The sequence below is a fragment of the Lynx canadensis genome, chromosome B3 (assembly GCF_007474595.2).
Source record: "Lynx canadensis isolate LIC74 chromosome B3, mLynCan4.pri.v2, whole genome shotgun sequence".
Lineage (NCBI taxonomy): Eukaryota > Metazoa > Chordata > Mammalia > Carnivora > Felidae > Lynx > Lynx canadensis.
The window spans coordinates 104,249,070-104,269,983 of record NC_044308.2 but is presented as its reverse complement, the minus strand read 5'-3'; the positions used below and the strand labels follow the sequence as shown (position 1 = coordinate 104,269,983).

Sequence of the window (20,914 nt, the reverse complement as noted above, 5' to 3'; positions counted from 1 at the left end):
GTGGATAGTGATATCTCATTATGATTTCAGTTTGCATTTTCCTAATGACTAATGATGTTGACTGTCTTCATGTGTTTATTTGCTATTTGTATATATTTGAGGTATTTTTTGTACATTTTAAAAATTGAGTTCTCTTATTTTTTGAGAGTTCTGTGTTCTGGTTACATTTCATTTATCAGATATGTGATTTGCAAATGTTTTCAGTGTGTGGCTTGTCTTTTTAATCTTAACAGTAGTGTTTCATTTGATGAAATATGGATGATGAGAAGTTCTTAATATTGGTGAAATCCAATTTAACACTTTTCTGTTATGGATGGTAGCAGAATTTTTGGTATCATATATAAGAAATCTTTGCCTAACCCAAGGACACAAAGACTTCCTATTATGTTTTCTTCTAATAGTTTAATAGTTTAAGATTTTGCATTTAGGTCTTTAACCAGTTTTGAGTTAACTTATGCATGTCATGTGATGCATGGATCAGAGGTGGGTTTTTTTTTGTTTTGGGTTTTTTTGTTGTTGTTGTTGTTTTGCATTAGTATCCAGCTGTTAAACATTATTTATTGAAAAGCTATCTTTTCTCCACCGAATGCTTGGGAACCTTTGTCAAAAACCATTTGAGAGTTTATATGTTGATCTATTTCTGGACTCTGTTCCATTGATCTACTTGTCTTTGTGCTAAGACTACACTGTCTTGATCACTATAAGTCTTGAGTCAGGTAGTATAAGTCCTCTAATATTTTCATATGCCTTATAATCAGTTTGTCAGTCTCAGGGGAAAAAAGTTTGAAATTTTGATTTTAATTGCATTGGATCTGTAGTTCTGTTTGTGGACAATTAACATCTTAACAATATTGAGTTTTTGGTCTATGAACATCGTATATCTCTCCATTTTTTTAGATCTTCTTTAATTTTCCTTAGCAATGTTTTCTAATTCTTAGCACACAAGGTTTATCCCTGAGTGTTTAGTATTTTTTGTGCTATTTTAATGTAATGTCAGTAGTATTTTTTTAATTTGTATTTTTGATACTCTGTGTTAGTGTATAGAAAAACAGTTGATTTTTATATGGTGATTTTATACCTGCAACCTAACTAAACTCACGTATTAGTTCTAATAGTTTGGGGTTTTTTTCTGTAGATTCCACAGGATTTTCTGAATAGACAATCATGTTGTCTGCCAATAAAGTCAGTTTTACTTATTCCTTTAAAGTATAAAAACCTGTTATTTTGTTCTCTTGCCTCATTGCATTGGTCAGAACCTCCAGTTCAGTGTTAAATAGAAGCAGTTTGAGTAAACACTGTGTACTATTCTTAACCTTAAGAATAAAACATTCAGGGGGCGCCTGGGTGGCTCAGTCGGTGAAGCATCCAACTTCAGCTCAAGTCATGAGCTCATGTTTCATGAGTTCAAGCCCCACGTCGGGCTCTGTGCTGCCTGCTCAGAGCCTGGAGCCTGCTTCGGATTCTGTGTCTCCTTCTGTCTATGCCCCTACCTCCCTCTCTCTCTCTCTCTCTCTCACTCAAAAATAAACATTAAAAAAAAAAAGAATAAAGCATTCAGTGTTTCACCATTAAGTATGATACTAATTGTAGGTTTTTCACAGATGCTCTTAATCAGAATGACAAAATTCTTTAATTTCTAGTTTTCTAAGTAATTTTATAAGATTAGGTGTTGTATTTTGTCAAATGCTTTCTTTTTATTTTGTTAATGTGCTGAATTACATTGATTTCCAAAAGTTAACCTTCCTTTCTTGGATAAACCCCAATTGTTCACCATGTGTTATCCCATGTATATTTTGTTGGATTAGGTTTGCTGAACATTTTGTCAAGAATTTTTGTGTTTGTGTTCATGAGGGATATTGACTTAATACATATACTTTTTTCTCATAATGTCTTTGTCTAGTTTTGGTTGTCAGGGTAATACTGGCCTTGTAGAATGAGTTGGAAAATAATCCTTCCTCTTCAATTTCCTGGAAGAGTTTGTATAAAATTGGTATTATTTTTTCCTTAAATGTTTGGGAGAATTTACCAGGGAAGTCATTTGGGCCTGCGGTTTTCTTTGTGAGGGTTTTTAACTACAAATTCAACTTCTTGAATAGACTTAGAAATAGGTTATCTATTTCTTTTTAATTGAACTTTGGTAGTGTCTTTTAAGGATTTGTATATTTTACATAAATTGTTGAGTTTATTGGGATTAAGTTGTTCATGATAGTTCCTTATTGTCCTTTTAATATCTGTAGAATATATAGTGATGTCACCTTTTCATTCTTGATATTGGTAATTTGTATCTTTTTTTCCTGATCAGTCTAGCTAGAGGTTTATCAGTTTTATTGATTTTCCCAGAGAATCAGCTTTTGGTATCTTTGATTTTTCTCTGTTCTTTTGTGTTTCATCAATTTCCACTCTTTATTCTTTTTTTGGTATCTAGTTGGGTTTCATTTGCTCTTCTTTGTTTAGTTTTTTTAAGGTGGAAACTGAGGTCATTGATTTGAGACCTTTCTAGCTTATAGCTAGTTAAGGGCATCTGTTGAGCATCAGTGAGCAAAGAAGAGAGGTGAAGGTTGTGGTTAGAGTGACTAGTGAAGAATAAACTTTGGGGAGTGGTATTAAGAAGACCAGGAAGGGAATCGAGTAATATCAAATCAGTATTTATAATAGATCTTTTAAAGTGGGCTATGTATTTCAACTCCCCCCTCTTTATATCAGATGATAATCATTACTCTGAGAAAGGTACATGAATGGAGACTACAAAGAGGCAACAATCAATTGATAAACAATACAGGAAGCAGTTATAAGAAGTTGAGAGGTAATTTTCTAACTTTTTAAATAGAGATTTTATTTTCTCACTGTGACGTTAATAATTCTTTTACTGAGTAATCATCAGCAACATCAACAGCAAAATGAACACTTGGGAGTTTACTGTGTGCCAAACACTGTGCTAAAAATACTTTATGTGCATTTTCGTATTTTATTCTCACCTCTGGACTAGGATATAAGTACTGCTAATAGTATTCCCACCTTACAGATGAGAAAGTGAGGCCTTGTGGGGTTAAATAACATCTTAAGGGTTTACTCAACCAGGGAGTGATGAAGCTGGGATTTGAGCCTGTCATAGTTTAGTGCATCAGCTACTGATTTCCCCATCTCTTCCCCCAGTAGAATAAAGAATCCTTCTTATTTTGAGTTTTGCTAGAATAGCTTTTGTTAAAGTTAGTGGCTCTGGAACTTCTTTCACCACAACCTACAATAAGAAATGGATTTTACAGGGGCACCTGGGTGGCTCAGTTAAAGCATCTGACTTTGGCTTAGGTCATGATCTTGCAGTTCATGAATTTGAGCCCCACATTGGACTCTCTGCTATCAGCATGGATCCTGCTTCGAATCCTCTGTCCCCCTGTCCCCCTGTCCCCCTGATCCTTCCCCACTCACTCTGTCTCTCTCAAAAATAAATAAACATTAAAAAAAAAAAAAAAAAGGAAATGGATTTTACATGGCAGCCCAGGGGACATTTGTTATATGTATGTTTGTGTATGTGTTATGTTTTGCGTGTATGTGCATCTCATTAAACTATATTTGGTTTTAATATGTACATTGTACTTCATTTTCTATTGATTCTCTCTTCTCTCCTCTCTTTCTTGTCATAATCCACTAATGGATTGCAATCCAGGTGAGAAAAACACTGATCTAGTCTAAGCCAGGAGAATTGTAGACAAATAGGGAGCATTGTAACTATATGTCTATGTATGTGAGAGAGGCATTGGGGGTGGGAATGGGAGTATAAGTTATTTTGATATCTGAACACTGGCTACATCTTAGATAAAATTGCTAAAAAAAAGTTGCTTTTTTTTTTTTTTTTTTTTAAGATAGACTTGAGGAGTAATGTGTTTGGTTTTTCTTTTTAAAGCTTTCTGATCCTTCTGATTTACCAAGGAATGCCTTTAGAATTTTTACCATTCTTGTGGAATTTTTATGTATTGAGCATATCGATTATGCTTTGGAAACAGGACTTGCTGGTAAGTATATTTATTTGTCTTATAATTTGCATTAAATTTCTTTAATCATGCTTAGTTCACTGTATGCATAATATTGTTTTATATATATTCAACTTTATACATCGAATTCAGTTCAATGCAACGAATAATGCTTTTTGAGCTTCTTTAATGCAAGGGTTTTCCAGGTGCTGAAAGTTACACAAAGACACAGGTGTCTCATATTTCTTACATCAAGCAGGGCAGGGCAAGCTACATAAGTTACTGCAGCGTATGGGCAGACTGTAGTACAATGCTATAGGTTATAAAATGTCAAGGGAGCAGAAATAAGGATGACAGCAATTCTTGTTGAGGCAATTGAGTAATATAAGGTGTAGAAAGAAAAATATTCCAAAATAAGCCTGGAAAGGAATAAATTCATATTAAAATTTTTTCTTTTGCTTTTGGTCTTTTGGGTTTACTGGTATTCATAGGGTAATAATGACTTCTTCCCTAAATCCCAGTCCCATTAATCCAGTTGCCTCTGAACTTTCCACCTGTCTATTGTGCATCTCAGATATAACATATGCCTAATGAAGCTCTTTATCTTCCATCCAAATCTGTTTGACTCCCATTTTTCTCCATGTGTTTGAAAGGTATTACTATTTATGGGTTGCTCAGGCCCCAAACATAGGAGTTGCCATAATTTTTCCTTTTCGTGAATGCTGATAGCCAGTCTATCAGCAAATCCCATTAGTATACTTGCAGACATAACTCAAATTCATCTACTTTTTCTCAAGGTCTACTGATGCCACTCTAATGTAAATACCATCATCTCAGGGCACCTGGGTGGCTCAGTTAAGCATCTGACTTCGGCTCAGGTCATGATTTCATGGTTTGTGAGTTCGAGTCCCGCATCAGGCTCTGTGCTGACAGCTCTGAGTCTGGAGCCTGCTTTAGATTCATGTCTCCCTCTCTCTGTGCCCCTCCCTAGCTCACTCGCTCTCTCAAAAATAAATAAAACATTTAAAATACATACATACATACGTATATACATACATACCATCATCTCTGTCTACTCCTAACTGGCCTTTCTGTGTACATTCTCACTTCTGCACAGTACTGACTCCACATAATAGTTTGATTATTATTTCTTTGTTTAAGACCCGTTAGTAACTTCCTGTTACTTTTAGGGGGGAAATAATAACAGACTTCACAAAAGCATGGCTTTTGATCTGTCCTCCTCTTATGTATTCATCCACATCTCATATTGCACTTCCTCTCACTACCTCAGCCGCTCTGGCCTTCATTCTTTTTTCCCACTCAGGCTTGTTGCACTTGGTGTTTCCCTATCCCTCAAATCCTTTTCCTTCAGCTCTTCAATGCCTGGCTTTTCAACCTCTGATCTCAACTAAGAGGTCACCTTCTCAAAGAGTCCTTTGCTGATCACACTAGACAATGTAGCCCACCTCTCCCAGTCCAGTAACTCATTATTTCGTCACTGAATTAATGCTTTTCATAGCACTCTCGCAATGAAATTTTCATATGTTAACATCTGCCTCCACTAACCAGAATTGATTAATTCAACACATACCTTTTAAGTGCCTACTCCTGCACTCGTGGAGCTTTCAATCTCAGGGAAAGGATAGACAAATGACTAGAAAGTGCAATGTAAAATTGAGTAAGAGTTAATGAGAAGTGTTGGGGAATTGGGATGGGAAATTCAGGAACAGAGGGCTTTTTTTTTTTTTTTTTTTTTTTTTTTTTTTTGGAGGAAGGATGGTCAGAGACTGCCTGTCTGAGGAGACATGATCCAGAGAGCTGAATGAGGTGAAGGAGTGAATTGAGAATTTGGAGACAGTATTTTAAGAGAATAGCATGTATGCTCTTGTGGCTAGGAATCTTAATCTGTCTTATTCACCATTATTGTCTGGCACCTAGAAAACACATAGTAGATGCTCAAAAATGTTTATTGACTGTATGTCACATCATTTCATAAAGTTTTTAACATTGAAGCATACTCACCCATAATTCAGTAACCTTGTGGTTTATTCTTACCCATTTTTTTATTTGCTCTCATGATGTAGATAAACATTTGTAGCCTGCTTTTTTTTTTTAACTTAAGTACAGCAGACTCTTTTTTTTTTTTTAAGTTTATTCATTTTCTTAAATAATCTCTACACCCAACGTAGGGTTCAAACTCACGACCCCAAGATCTAGAGTCACATGCTTTGTTCCAACTGAACCAGCCAGGTGCCCTAATTACAGCAGATCTTGACATCGAGTATTTAACATTTGCCATTTGCAAATGACTTAATGTGGCAATTTGTATTGGGTAATAATACCTCAAAGGTATGAAGATTAAAGAAGATAATGAAAAAAGATAACATGAATTTGAATCCATATGGTATGAAGGATCTGTTATTAAGCTCATATGGAAATCTAGCATCTTCATTTTAATAGTTGTATGTATTCACAATTTGGAAGGGCTTAGGGGTGAGAATGTTTCTTATATTCATAAACTTTCTTCCATGCAGCCATTTAGTTAGTATTTACTGCTGTTATTTCTAATGATAGAATAAAATTCTGTCATGCATATATATAATAAAGTTAAATAAACTTAACTATCCCCTATTTCTAGATATCTTGAATCTTTTCAGTAATATAAATAATGCTGCAGTGAACATTGTAGAGCTTAGAGTGTTTTCCTTATTTTGAATTATTTTCTTCGTGTGAAATCCCAGAAGTGAAATTAGCAGTTCAGAGTGTGGTACCTGGGGCCCCTGGCTGGCTCAGTTGGTAGGGCATGTGACTCTTGATCTCTGAATTATGAGTTCAAGCCCACGTTGAGGGCAGAGTTTACTTACAAAAACACACACACACAAAGTGTGTTACCAATTTCAAAATTTCTATACATATACAGTTTTGCAAAAGGGTTTTTTTTTTGCAGTAATTTACGCTGTTATTGATCTTTATGATTGTACTAATTCTTTGCATAGTGTTGAATATTTTTTTAGAATAAAGGGATTTTTTTTTTTTAATTATGTAGAGAGAGCGCACGCATGAGTGAGGGAGAGGGGCAGAGGAAGAGAGAATCTTAAGCAGGCTGCATGCTCAGGACAGAGCCTGAGGCAGGTCTCAGTCCCATACTGCTGGTTCATGATGTGAGATGAAATCAAGAGACGCTCAACCACTGAGCCACCCAGGTGCCTCTGGATATTCTTTAAAAACCTTTAATTTAATGGTTGAAAACACACATAAGTATTACCTTAATTTCTGTATCTTCCATTAATAATAAGGATTGGTATTTTCTACATGTGTACTGACTTAATTTTCTTTCTAAGTTTGTGTTGGAGTCTTTAGTTTTCTTACTATTTGGTGATTTTATCGTATCTTCTTTTTTTTTTTTTTTTTTTTTTTTTTTGAGAAAGAGGGAGAGCGTGTGCAAGCATGTGCACAGGCGGGGAAGGGCAAAGGGAGAGGAAGAGAAAGAATCATAAGCAGGCTCCATGCAGCCAACACAGGGCTCTGTCTCACAACCATGAGATCATGACCTTAGGTGAAATCAAGAGTCGGACGCTTAACCAACTGAGCCACCCAGGCACCCCTTTTGGTTTCATTTTTAAAACTTTGAAAAAAAATCATCACCCCGTAAAGAATTCTAGGTATTAAACTTTTATTTTCTCATGTATGAATATTTTCTTTAGCCCATTATGCTTCTTAATTTTCGCTAGAAACATAGACATCTAAGGTTAGAATGTATCTTAGAGTTTATCTATTGCTCTTTTACAAAAAAGATGAATCTGAAATCTGGAGAGGTCAGCTCTCTTTTTTGGAGTCAGCATGTGGAGTCACCTGAATAGCATGCTGAAAAATCAAGAATTTTTTTGTAGACAGCGAGGAGACTTTGAATATTTTTGAAGAAATAATAGAGAGCAAGATGAGTGAAATGTGTAAATTTAAATATATTACTCTGGCAACAATATATTAACAGAAAAGATAAAGTGATTTGAACCCAGGAAAGTAACAAAAAAATTATTTTAACTGAGATAATGAGGCATTGTTATAAGAAAAATGGTGGAAGTGGTTCATGGCTCATGTGAACCACTGGGCATGAGAGAGTAGGAAAGAAAAGATACAGACCAAGATGATTCATTTATTGATGTATTTTTTTGTTTATCTCAGCAAATAATGAAAACTGAGTAGATGGTGAAACTTTGCGTGTAAAAACTTTGGATTAATTTTATTATTAAGTTTAATTTTACTTTTCTGTCCACAAAAATCATTGCTGATTTATTAAAATAGCAGTTGCTTTTATTCATAACATGACATTCATTTTTTCAGTTAGCAAGATGAATTTCTTCAAGTGTGATTCTAATACATACATGCCTTCCAATTTTAGGAATTCCTTCTTCAGATTCTAGGAATGCAAATCTCTATTTTTTGGATGTTGTGCAACAGGCCAATACTATTTTTCATCTTTTTGACAAGCAGTTTAATGATCACCTTATGCCACTAATAAGGTTAGTCAAATTGATTTTTGTTGGTATGTCAGTGAATATTATAATGTTCTCTACATATAAAGACTTACAACAAAAATTTCATGAGATTAATAGGACAGATTTTAATATACGACATTAAATAAGGTTTGGTTTATATTTTCCTATCAGTTTATGTGAACTTTTCAAGCATGTGAGGATTAAATAAGGTGGAGTATATGTGAACATGCCTTATAAAATTATATGTGTACTATTAAAAGATGAACAATATATAAAAGATAATATTTTAAACATTTTATTGTAAACATTGATATGCCAAAAAATTAGGCTAGAAACAGTCTTAAAGATAAGATCACTTGTAATCCCTAAATCACACTTTGAAAGGAAATGTACTAATTTAAGAACTGTAATGCCACATAGCAAAGAATCCACATAACTGTTAGAGTTGCATATTCCTTAATATTTTGTGTGTTTTTGACATTTAGGTGGCATTCAGAAGGCAAATATGATTGTCAAAATTATTTTTTAGTGTAGGAAAGCTAAATCAACTGGATTGGCTGTAGTCTCCAAACTTTAATTAGTATAATTGATTATATTCTTAAGATATCCAATGGATTTTTTTTATTTTTTGTTTTGTTTTTTACTGTTATTTAATTAAAAAGGAAACAAACACAAAACAACAAAACAAGAGGAAAATGAAACAATCCCAAAATTTCAAAATCACATATATATATATTCTTGAGGGATATCTTCTCTGAGATGAAAGTAATGAATCCAAAAAAAAAAAAAAAAAAATAGGTTAGAGTGGGAGAGAGCCAAAGCATAAGAGACTCTTAAAAACTGAGAACAAACTGAGGGCTGAAGGGGGGGGGGGGGGGGGTGGGTGATGGGTATTGAAGAGGGCATCTTTTGGGATGAGCACTGGGTTTTGTATGGAAACCAATTTGACAATAAATTTCATATATTAAAAAAAAAAGTAATGAATCTAAATCTTCTTCTTCCTTCTCTTCTAAATGGTTAATTTTTCCTAGTGTGACTATTAGGCATAGTAATACTGCATAATTTCCTAGTTTGAATTGGGCACTGTAGTTACTACTTACATGCTTCTTGGATTTGCAAGCAAATTAAAATAATATATATGTATGTTTGTGTATTTATAAATTTTTATAACAATATACATATGCATATGAAGAACTTTCAGAGTTATAAGGCTACTAATGTGATTTTTTTTTTTCCTTTTAAACATTGAATAGCTCTTCTCCTAAGTTATCTGAATGCCTTCAGAAGAAAAAAGAAATAATTGAACAAATGGAGATGAAATTGGATACTGGCATTGATAGGCAAGTTGTTAGTTTTATTTTTTGTTTTTTTTTTTTTTAAGATTTTATGTTACTATTTTTTTAAATGTTTATTTTTGAGAGAGACCATGTGCGAGGTAGGGGAGGGGCAGAGAAAGGGAGACCGGATTGGAAGCAGGCTCTGTGCTGACAGTAGAGAGTCTGACGCAGGGCTCGAATCGTGAACCATGAGATCATGACCTGAGCTGAAGTCAGATGCTTAACCAACTAAGCTACCCAGGTGCCCCTAAAGATTTTATTTTAAAATCCACACCCCCGCGTGGGGTTTGGACTCTCAGTCCTCCAAAAGCCACATGCTCCACCCACTGAGCCAGCCAGGCACCCCCCCCCCTTGCCTCTTATATTTTTTAAATTGTAAAAACACTAGGGGCGCCTGCGTGGCTCAGTCGGTTAAGTGTCCGACTTCAGCTCAGGTCATGAACTCACGGTTCGAGAGTTCGAGCCCCACATCGGGCTCCGTGCTGACAGCTCGGAGCCTGGAGCCTGCAGCCTGCTTCTGATTCTGTGTCTCCTTCTCTCTCTGCCCCTCCCCTGCCTCACACTCTGTCTCTCTCTCTCAAAAATAAATATTTTTTTAAAAATTTGAAAATTTTTGTAAAAACACTATTATAAATGCAGCATGAAAATGGTTTTTAGTATGTTTAGATTCTTTTAAACTAGATTCAGTTGAAAACTATTCTTGGAAGCCACCGTTTTCTCCTCCTCCTCCTTTCTCCTACTCTTTCAAAACTCCTTAAAAATGGTATGTAACATAGAGGATTTTATTTTCATTTAGAATTTTCAGGGTTATGTCTGAAATGCTTTAAATAAATATGCTAATTTTCTGTAAGTAAATTTCATTAAGTGAATGCAAACTCTGTGTTCAAAAATTTTTGTAACAGTTTTTGTAGTCAATTATCTGTTTACGGTATAGAGCAGTGGGTCTCTTTTCTTGAGATGATGTGTTGGTCTTATACTTACTAATGATGATGACAGTTACCATTTATCAAGCTTTTGCTGTGTGCCAGGCACAGTGTTAAGGACCTTCACTTGTGTTATTTATTAGGTAGAAAGTACTATTTCTGTTTTACAGATGAGGAAATGGAGGCTTAAAGAAATAAAGTATTTGCTCAAGATTGCACAGTTAGTAGTGGTAGAGCTAGGATTCAAATGCTAAAGCCCTTGGTACTAGGTTTGGGCATATCTTCTTTATATATTGTAATTCTGCTCCTTTCTCTTCTATTCAACAAAGCATATTTGAGTGCAAGTTAGTTAACAGTGCTGTTACAAGGATAGCCTGGAATTCACTCTAATTTGTGAAAAAGTAAATAATTTTTACTTTATTAGTAGTATCAAATTTGCAGGTCACCTCCCAATTACCTTTCCACTAAGATCAATATACTGTAGAGTATATGATAATGAGGGAAAGAAAAATAAAGTTAAAGAATAAAACTGGGAAAAGGGCATGTTATAGAATTAATTACTGAGCTTAATTTACTGATTATATGCTTAGAATAATCCTAAAAACTGGCCTCTACCTTTTGCTTTCAGTCAGGACAACAGGAGATTATACATACACAGTATTTCACATTATGTAGTATGTTTATATACATTATAATCATCCCTTCAAGAAGTGTGTATTTTCCTAACCTAAATCCCTCATATTAACTTAATTTGTTTCTTCTTGGTTTGCCTCAGAATACCTAAAAATCATATTTGGGACGTGGGGAGGTTGGATACATTAAGCTTTCAGAGGTACAGGAAAGATGTATTTGTTAGGTATCTTCTTAATATCTTTCTATATAAGCTTTAGTCTTGGGCGCCTGGGTGGCTTAGTCAGTTGAGCGTCCGACTTCAGCTCAGGTATGATCTCACGGTTTGTGAGTTCGGGCCCCGCATCGGGCTCTGTGCTGACAAACTCAGAGCCTGGAGCCTGCTTTGGATTCTGTCTCCTTCTCTCTCTGCCCCTCCCCACTTGTGCTCTGTCTCTCAAAAATAAATAAATATTTAAAAAAATTTTTAAGCTTTGGTCTCAAAGTCTTTGTACTAGTTGACCAATTGAAAGCACAGTGATCTGTAGTGGTCTCATGAATGTGAACTTCTAATTTTTTTACCCATTTTCCATGGAAAATGGGTAAAAGAGGGAAGTAGAGCATCCACCTGATCCCTTCTGGTATTTTCAGACCAGCGTCCACCTGTGGGTATTAGGTCAGAACCTCTTTGCCTTTGAAGCTCACATCATCTTTTCTTATTGCTGTTATCTCTCAGTCATTTACGTTAGTCCCCTGTATTTATTGAGAATTTGGGCAACAGGCTCACAGTTTTTCTTTTAACCTTAGTGTAGGTCATTTCCACTTCCTTGTGTCTGACCCATTCATTTTCTTGATCATCTTCACTTTAGCTACCTACTCTCATATCCTGCTAGACCTTGTTATCATTGCTAACAAAAACCTCAAACTTGAATATCCCACTCATTGCTCATAACCTCTTGTTCTTCCAACTCCACAACCTGCTTTCTGACCTCAGCACGAGCTCTAGCCCTTAATTTATTAATCATTTGCAAATTACCCTTTTCCTAGCTTTACTTTATTATTATGCTTAGGTTGCTTGACCCAGCTCTTGAATTAGTCCCTTCTAATTCCCCTAAAATATATCTCCATTAACCATAACTATCTTACAGATCCTAAGTTTTGGATCAGTGCAGTCTCTTTTATTACCATAACTGGGGGACTGATTGCTGTTGGAGAATATCACATAACTCAAATGTTATTGGTACCACTACAAACCCATGCTCTCATTTCTCAACTGGGTCTTTAGTACCACTTGTTCAGCCTACTGATTGTCCTTAGAGTGTAAACTCATATGCTTCTCACGTCTTCTTCCAAATGTTGGCCATTCGTCTTAAACCCTCTATCTTCCCCTCTTGCTAACCATTCTCTGTATATAATTGTTAAGGAAATAAGTTAGTGACAGATTTCTAAGATCTTTAATATTACCTTAAATAAAGTATTGGGCAAGAGCAGGAAACTAAATAAAACCAGAGTTCATTGATAGCAAGACCTAGAATTTATTTTTTCTAAAATCTGAAGTCTACCAACAGTAAATAATTTTACAGAGCTATGAAATTAAATAATTTCAATTTAGTATAAATAATATAAAGTGAATATAAAATAAAGGGATCAAGGGGCTCCTGGGTGGCTCAGTTGGTTAAGTGTCTGACTTCGGCTCAGGTCATGAGCTCACAGTTCTTGAGTTCGAGTCCCAAGTCAAGCTCTGTGCTGACAGCTCAGAGCCCGGAGCCTGCTTCAGATTCTGTGTCTCCCTCTCTCTCTGCCCCTCTCCAGCTCACACTGTCTCTTTCTCTCTCTCTCTCAAAAATAAACAAACATTTAAAAAAATTTTTTAAATAAAGGGATCAAATATATGGTGTTCTCAATTCTCTAGGACGTTAAATTGTATGATTGGACAGATGAAGCATATCTTGGCTGCAGAACAAAAGAAAACAGATTTTAAGCCAGAAGATGAAAACAATGTTTTGATTCAATATACTAATGTGAGTAAAATGATTCAATATACTAGTAAGAATATCTGCTTTGCTTAATAATTTCATTAACATTTTCATTGGTGCATCTTACTGTGCTCTAAGTTATTTTCTTTTATACTTAGAAATCAGTGAGACGCTATATGTATTTTCTCCTCATCTAAGTTGATATCCATTTCTATGTAATAAGTGTAGAAAAAATTTTACAGGCCTGTGTTAAAGTCTGTGCTTACGTGAGAAAGCAAGTGGAAAAGATTAAAAATTCCATGGATGGGAAGAATGTGGATACAGTTTTGATGGAACTTGGCGTACGTTTTCATCGACTTATTTATGAGCATCTTCAACAATATTCCTACAGTTGTATGGGTGGCATGTTAGCAATTTGTGATGTAGCTGAATATAGGAAGTGTGCCAAAGACTTCAAGGTACGTATTCACAAATCGGAAGCTTGTAAATAAGGCTCAGGAACATAAGTCAGACCGTTAAGAATGCATGCTGACTTACTGTCATTACTGAAAAGTTTACAACTTGTTGATATTGTAGCGAGACAGATCTAACATTTTCTAACGGGGAAAAGTGTTGTTCCAATCATATTTTCAGTATTAACACATTTTTGCTTTGTGCTTTATTTTAGACAAGGCCATATTTCAGTTCCACAATTCAAATGACATTGTTGACTTTCATAACTAAAGCTGTATATATCACACATCAGGAAAATATGTTCTTTCTTCATGTACATCTCTCTGAAATCAGTTTTCCTTAAGGTTTAAATTATTTAAGAAAAGTGCTAAATTAATGATAACTAATTCTAATCCACAGAAGTATAAATGATTGTTAACTATTGAAGAAAACTGGCATACTATATATCTTTTCAAAAAGATTATACCACGTTTTTGTAATGTCTGAAATATTTGAGTTTTAATACTTTCTGAAGCTTTAAAATTTTTTTAATATATTAAACCTCTCTCACATTAGTAACTCCTGAATAACAGTAAATAAGTGAGAAGGATTAAAAACTAATTGTAAAACTAGAAATCGTTTTGTTTCAATGCTGTTTTTTTTTTTTCCCTTAATTCAGATCCCACTGGTATTACAGCTTTTTGATACTCTGCATGCACTTTGCAATCTTCTGGTAGTCGCCCCAGATAATTTAAAGCAAGTCTGCTCAGGAGAACAACTTGCTAATCTGGACAAAAACATTCTTCACTCCTTCGTACAACTTCGTGCTGACTATAGATCTGCCCGCCTTGCTCGACATTTCAGCTGAGGTTGAATTTACAAGGGAAACATGTTGTACTTCAGCAGGTCTTGGTTGACAGAAAGCACAGGAGATTTCTTATGACACAGCCAACATTTTATGGAAAAATGACTGTTTGGAAAAACAGCAGCCATACTTACCCTTGAGATTTTATTTGAAATTTGGACACTACCCGGCCATATTTTGCTTTTTTCCCCTTAAGTTAAATTTTAATTCCATTCTTGAACTTAACAAATTTCAAATTCTAAATTTCAAATTATGTGAAACTACTTGTCACTCTTTTCATCCTGGAAAATGCTGGTGTGAGAAGACAAATGAGATGTTATCACTGTTCCAGTTCATGTTCTTTGACATACTCCATTGGGAAGTTTCACCATCCTATTTTGCATTGATGGTAAAATACAGCAAAACTGCATTTATTATTTACCAATTTTTAATGACCTTTTCAGCACTTGGTAATTGTTAACCAATTGTTATTTTAGGTTTTCTTAGAGAACTTTTGCCTCTTTCAAAAGGTTAACAAGTGAGCATAATTTCTGTAGTTGGTTAATTGGATTTTTCCCTGAGGTACAACAATAGTATTCCAAGAAAAATATTATAAACTGAACTAATATGATGAAATGTTTTATGTAGATATTAGGAGTGGATCAGAATACATCTGCTTTCTGGGTAAAAAAACTTAAAGTTTACTATTTCTTATTTCATAAACAGATTTTAAGCCAATGCTAGCAAGAAATTAATAAGTTTACCTTATTTTATATTTCACTTAAGGTAAGGTGGAGGACCTTAACTGAAGGACCATATTTATTCATTATTTTAATATTATAAGGGAAGTAAAGTTGAGGTATAGTTTAAATGGTGAATATGAGAAATATTGACAGTGCTTAGCAACAATGCAGCCCTTTAAGATTACTTTCTTAATACTAAACTGGAATAAGATGGGATGGCTGAACATTGATAATCTATTTTAAGGGGAATCAGTAATTGATAGATAGCATTATATATTCTAAGTCTGGAGACAAGCTTTGTGAAGACTGATTGCTTTTCAGATCTATAGTTTCTGTCATTATCTTTTTCAAGGCATTTCTGAAGCAATTCTTGAATGGAGTTAACTGAATTGGCTTAATATGGTGACATAATAAATCACTTATAAAATTTTAAACGTCAAGTGGAAATTTAGCAAGGCTATTTACTCTACAGTCTCTCTAAACTTGCTCTGCAAGAATTCATTCTTATCTGTGTGTAGTATTTCAGTTCCCTTTGTGTTGTTCGCAATCTTCTAAGAACAGATAAACTTTAATGTTCAGCTCATTCTTGGCATTTTTTTCCTTTAATGTAGGCTTTTTGGCCTAATTTTGGCAAACTACTTTTCTTTTAAGACTATATTTCTGAATAGTCATCAATCTTACCAAAACTTCCAGATCCAGCACTACGTACTGTTTAAGTTACTATTGACTGAATTTTCTTAATTTTCTGTTTAGCCCAGTGTTATCAAGGTAAGCAAAAGAAACAAAGTATGCCAACTTTTATCAAAGCATTTTAGAAAATTGTGGCAGCTTTAGAAAGCTGTCTAGTTTTCTATTCCCTAGCCAAGGGGAGAGCCAGAACAGATTTTGGATACTAGAGAAAGTCATATGCTTGTACTATTGCCATTTTAGAAAGCTCTGATGTGAATTCAAATTATACCTCTGTTACTTAAAGCCAACAATTTTAAAGCAGTAGTTTTACTGGCCATTTGAACTCTTTGTACAGTGTCAATTTGAAAAAAAAAAAAAAAAAAAAAAAAAAAAAAAAAGAGAGAGAGAAAGAGAAAACAAAATCTTAAATAAAACACGAGAGAACATTTTAAGACTTCCAAATCAGAGAAGTGCTTCAAATTATTTTGTTTGGATTAATTTTTTTAAATGTAAAACATAAACATGTTGCTTAAATATTTTGTTAATTATTATTTCCATGCTTGAATTTTGTGCAATATTTTCCATTATGTCCATTGACCAAGGCAGTGACAAAGAAAACTCATAAGTGAATACTTAATTTAGAAGTGTTAACATTAATGCTTAATAAACAAATTCCCTGCAATTGTTTTTTTATTTCACTCCATTTTTTACATCTTAAGGATATCCATACTTAATTTTCTAAATTATTGCTATTTAAGTTTTTAAGATGTTCCTTATTTTTTATAGGTCTTCTCACCTCCTTTTTTTTTTTAGAAGAAAAATACTTTTTTTTCTAAGATTAGAAATTTAACTGATTATCTTTCTTTAAAAAATTTTGTTCTGTAAAGCCCTGTGCATTCCTTGCATTCTTTTTATTCCAATTTTTAAAGCATTTTTTATATTTATGGCCACTATAAAATTTTGCCCACAATTTATGACTCAAAAAAGATGATCAATAAGTAAGATGTTTTTCAAATGCACATGATAAAATTTTAAGTAGCAATAATGGAACTTTGTATATTAGTAACATTAGACAACATTTGATTAAAGAGAATCCTTACAGTTTTCTGCATTTCTACAGGAGCTAACAGACAATATCTATGTAATGTTTTGAAGTGGAAAATATGCTCCAAAACACTGCAAATTATTTTTCTGAAACTTAAGTATATTATGTTTTTGTAATATGGTACAGAAAGTTAAAATACAGGACACAGGTTTTAGCCTCTATAAGTTATGGTATTGAAAATGACAGTCGACCACAATAGATGAATAGTCCTTATGAAGAATTATAAAATAACAGTTGAATGAATCTTTAGACAGATGACTCATTGACTATTTCAAGACAAGTATTAGCCTCATTTTGAGCATCTCCATGGTTGCAAGTCCCTAGCACCTTCCTTTTTTAATAAAACTGCTAAATACATTAACTTATGATATATTTAGATGATTTTCTTTCCTCTTTCACTTTAAATTTTCACTATCTGAACATCAGCCTTCTGGCTTACAGTGAAATAATTTTATTATTAGATTGATTCAAAGTGGAGAATGTACTGCTTCCTTAAAATGCCTTTTTCTCATCTAAGATGGTGAATATTTACAGGTATCCAGATAAAGAGATTTTGGTTCCTGAAATGCCACAAAACCTTTTAAGGTGGTCATGTTTATAAGGTAGTGCCTAAAACATGCTTGAACAACTGTTATGTGAGAGTCAGCAAGGTTCACTCTGTGCATAATTTGTTATTAACTTAAAAAGCTCAAATCTGGGATTTAACTTTTTTTTTATCAATACAAAAGTAGGTTTCATATTACCCACATACTATTCATTGACTCAGAAGTGTGAGGTACTTTCTAGAAGTGTACTGAATTCTCCTGATTTCTATTGGAGAATTTGATATCAAAAGCACTTTAAACTTTCATCCAGTTAATTTAACTATACTCAATTCGGTAGTACTTCTCTCCGCTTGAGAAACTCGGTCCTGAAATACATTATGTGCTTTCGAGGAAAAGACCAGTTTATATTGTTAGAGTAAATAATTCTACATAAAGTAAAACAACAATTTTTAAATATTGATGCATAATAAAGATAATTATAGCTACATTTATTGGTTCAAATTCAATGCACTGTGCTAACCATTTGTATACATGATCTCATTTGATTCCAAAACAGCCTTAAGAGTTGGGTAGTATTATCTCCATTTGACAGATGAAACATCTAAGCCACAAAAAACATTAAGTAGACCTGCTAAAGGTCTGTAGGTAATAAAAGGCTCAGATTGAAACCTAAATCTTTCTCACTCACTCTTGATGTTCTGTGCACTATTCTCCTTATGTAACATTAAATAGGTCTTTTATTTTGATAGACTCATTAGTTTTCCTTAGTCTAATTTCCTTCTCATTCAATGTTTGGTTCCCACTGTAGCGTTTAGGCTATGAAGTTGATACACAGGATCAGTATTTCATTTACTGTTGGATTTTTTAATGTTCCCAATGTGTGGTCATACTTTTTAAATTTGGTTTTTAAAATTTTATAAGTGGTCATGAAATTTTAATTTAATATTAAGTTTGTAATTAATAGAAATCTTTCAAAAAGTTCTCTGTAGTATTATTTTACACAATTACAGTACTATATCTGCTTAACTTTTACAGAAGAAAGAGTCCAAGTGTTTTATAACATAGGAGTAAATCACAACTCTACCTTGGAAAATATGGGCAAATCAGTATTTCTACCTTCAAACACAGACTATTTTAATGTCATACGTTTGCCAATTGTGTTAATTATTTAATGCATTTGGTAGTTTTTAAATGGCTAATGCTGGAGTGAAAATATAGGGGGAAACATGCTTGTTTAATCTTTTAAGAGTTAAGACTCTTAACTTTTATTCTTACCACTGATCAGTCCTTTCTCTTTCCAAATTTAGGGAGGAAACAACTCTTCAAGTGTATATGAGAGAGAAACCTGACATGTTAGAGTGTAAGAATTTTAATTGGTGATTTGGAGCAGTTAGGCTGATAACTCTGGGCTTTAACAAGATTGATATTTTTGAATATTTGGCCCTGTATACTTTAACACTAATATTTGGGTGATAACAGTAAACTTCAGTTCTTAAGATGAATATCACTTGTGGTGGGAGAGAAAAGTAATTAACCATACTTGTTCATTTTTTGAGTGTTTTAGATGGTTGCAGTCTGCCTCACCATACAAAGCCAATTTAAATATGAATATATCACATCATACTCCAAACAGCAAACAACCTCAGAGGAAAGTCATTTATTCAGAAGACATAGATTTGTGCTAGACAGCAGTGATGCATTACAAATATATAATTATTTGCACTAATATTTGAGCAGGTGGAATGGATTAGAACATGGTCAACATTATGCTGCTGATAACATGTATTTTTCTATATTAATATGTACTGTGCAACATGTATTAAAATTGTCAATAATTCATTTTAGCCAGGATACTAATATTTATATTACTAAGTTGAAGAAACAGTATCCAACTGAGCCACTTTTAATTTAAAAGTCTGAAACTGGAATTAAGTTTACTTTGAAAAACCACTTAAATTTATAATCACTGGAAGGTCAGTAAAACATAGAATTATCAGTGACTGGTGACTTAATTGGAAGAAGTGTGGAAGGTTAAGAATAGGTGTAGGAATCTGGAATGAGTAAGTTAAGTTTCATTTATTTATAGCTCAGATGAATGACTTCCTTTTATTTTAACTATTAACAATCTTAAATGAAGGAAAATGTCTTATCCCTTCCAACGTTATCTTCGTATTAATACTCTAAGTCTGCAGATTGGATGGAACCACCTCTGAGGAATTCATCTCAAATGGTGGATTTTCAAAATTTTTGGATTAAACTTTGAGAGGTAGGAAGCCTTCTTGGTGCCCCTGTAATCTTAAATAGGCAGGTGCCTTTAAGTGAAACCATCCCTTTTTATCTGCCTATCATATTAATCTTTATACTGTGGGTAGATTTGGTTCCTTTGAACTGTAGTATTTTGTTGTGGCAGTTTTATCAAACCTGCAGCTTTTTGCTATAGAGAATAGTATCCACACAGAATCTAGACACTGCTGACCTAAGAGAACTGTGAAACTACCTCTAAGTATATTGTTTGCAAATGTTGTGTGCTATTTAGAGGATCACATGAGTTTATGTGAAAATACTTTAGAAGGAGTAATACTAAGTGCCTCTATATTAGGATTCTTCAGTAAAATGTATTTTCATTTTTTGCCACAAGGGGGAGAAGTTATTTTTATAGTAATACCTACATTTTTGTTTGATTTAAAAAAAAAAATAGAACTCACATTGTTTTTCTCTACTGAACAGCACTTACGAACATTATCACCATCCTAATAGGAGTGTGTGTGTGTGTTTGTGTGTGTGTGTGTGTGTGTGTGTGTGCGCGCGATTCTGAAAGTCATGTGAAAAAAATTTCTGGGTCAATTAATGACAAAACTAAAACCGTTTTGAAGAACCTGTATGTGCACAGCAGACACAGGAATTGGACAAAGTTCATCATAATTAAAATTATGTTTTTTGGAGTTCTATATCTCATTGAATTACTTTATCAGCTCTTTAAGAATGATCTATTGATTAGTTCTCTGCATTCTGCTTTTTAAAGAAAAAATTTTGAAACAATCTCAAACTTACAGAAAGGTTGTAAATACTGTACAAATAAAATGTTTCTGCTTTGAGAGTAAGCTGCTGTCATGGTGCCCCATCACCCTCCAGTACTTTTACGTTTCCAAAAAGAAAGAATTCTTCCATATAACCACAATACAACCATCAAAATAAGGAAATTAGCAGAAATTAGCACTGGTGTATTACTTCCTCAGACCCTGCCCAATTTTCACTGATTGTCCCAGT

At 33.8% G+C, this 20,914-nt stretch overlaps 1 protein-coding gene across 2 annotated transcripts in view; it reads left to right on the top strand.

Annotated features, from left to right (window-relative positions):
* Positions 1 to 16,464, top strand: part of EXOC5 (exocyst complex component 5) — a 55,749-nt gene extending 39,285 nt beyond the window's left edge. For both annotated transcript variants that reach the window (XM_030319190.1, XM_030319191.1), the window contains exons 13-18: positions 3,902 to 4,010; positions 8,368 to 8,488; positions 9,718 to 9,804; positions 13,246 to 13,354; positions 13,552 to 13,767; positions 14,421 to 16,464. In XM_030319190.1, coding sequence (XP_030175050.1) covers positions 3,902 to 4,010; positions 8,368 to 8,488; positions 9,718 to 9,804; positions 13,246 to 13,354; positions 13,552 to 13,767; positions 14,421 to 14,609 — 831 coding nt within the window. In that variant the 3' untranslated portion in view covers positions 14,610 to 16,464. The remainder of the gene's footprint in view (positions 1 to 3,901; positions 4,011 to 8,367; positions 8,489 to 9,717; positions 9,805 to 13,245; positions 13,355 to 13,551; positions 13,768 to 14,420) is intronic.
* Positions 16,465 to 20,914: the final 4,450 nt, after the last annotated feature.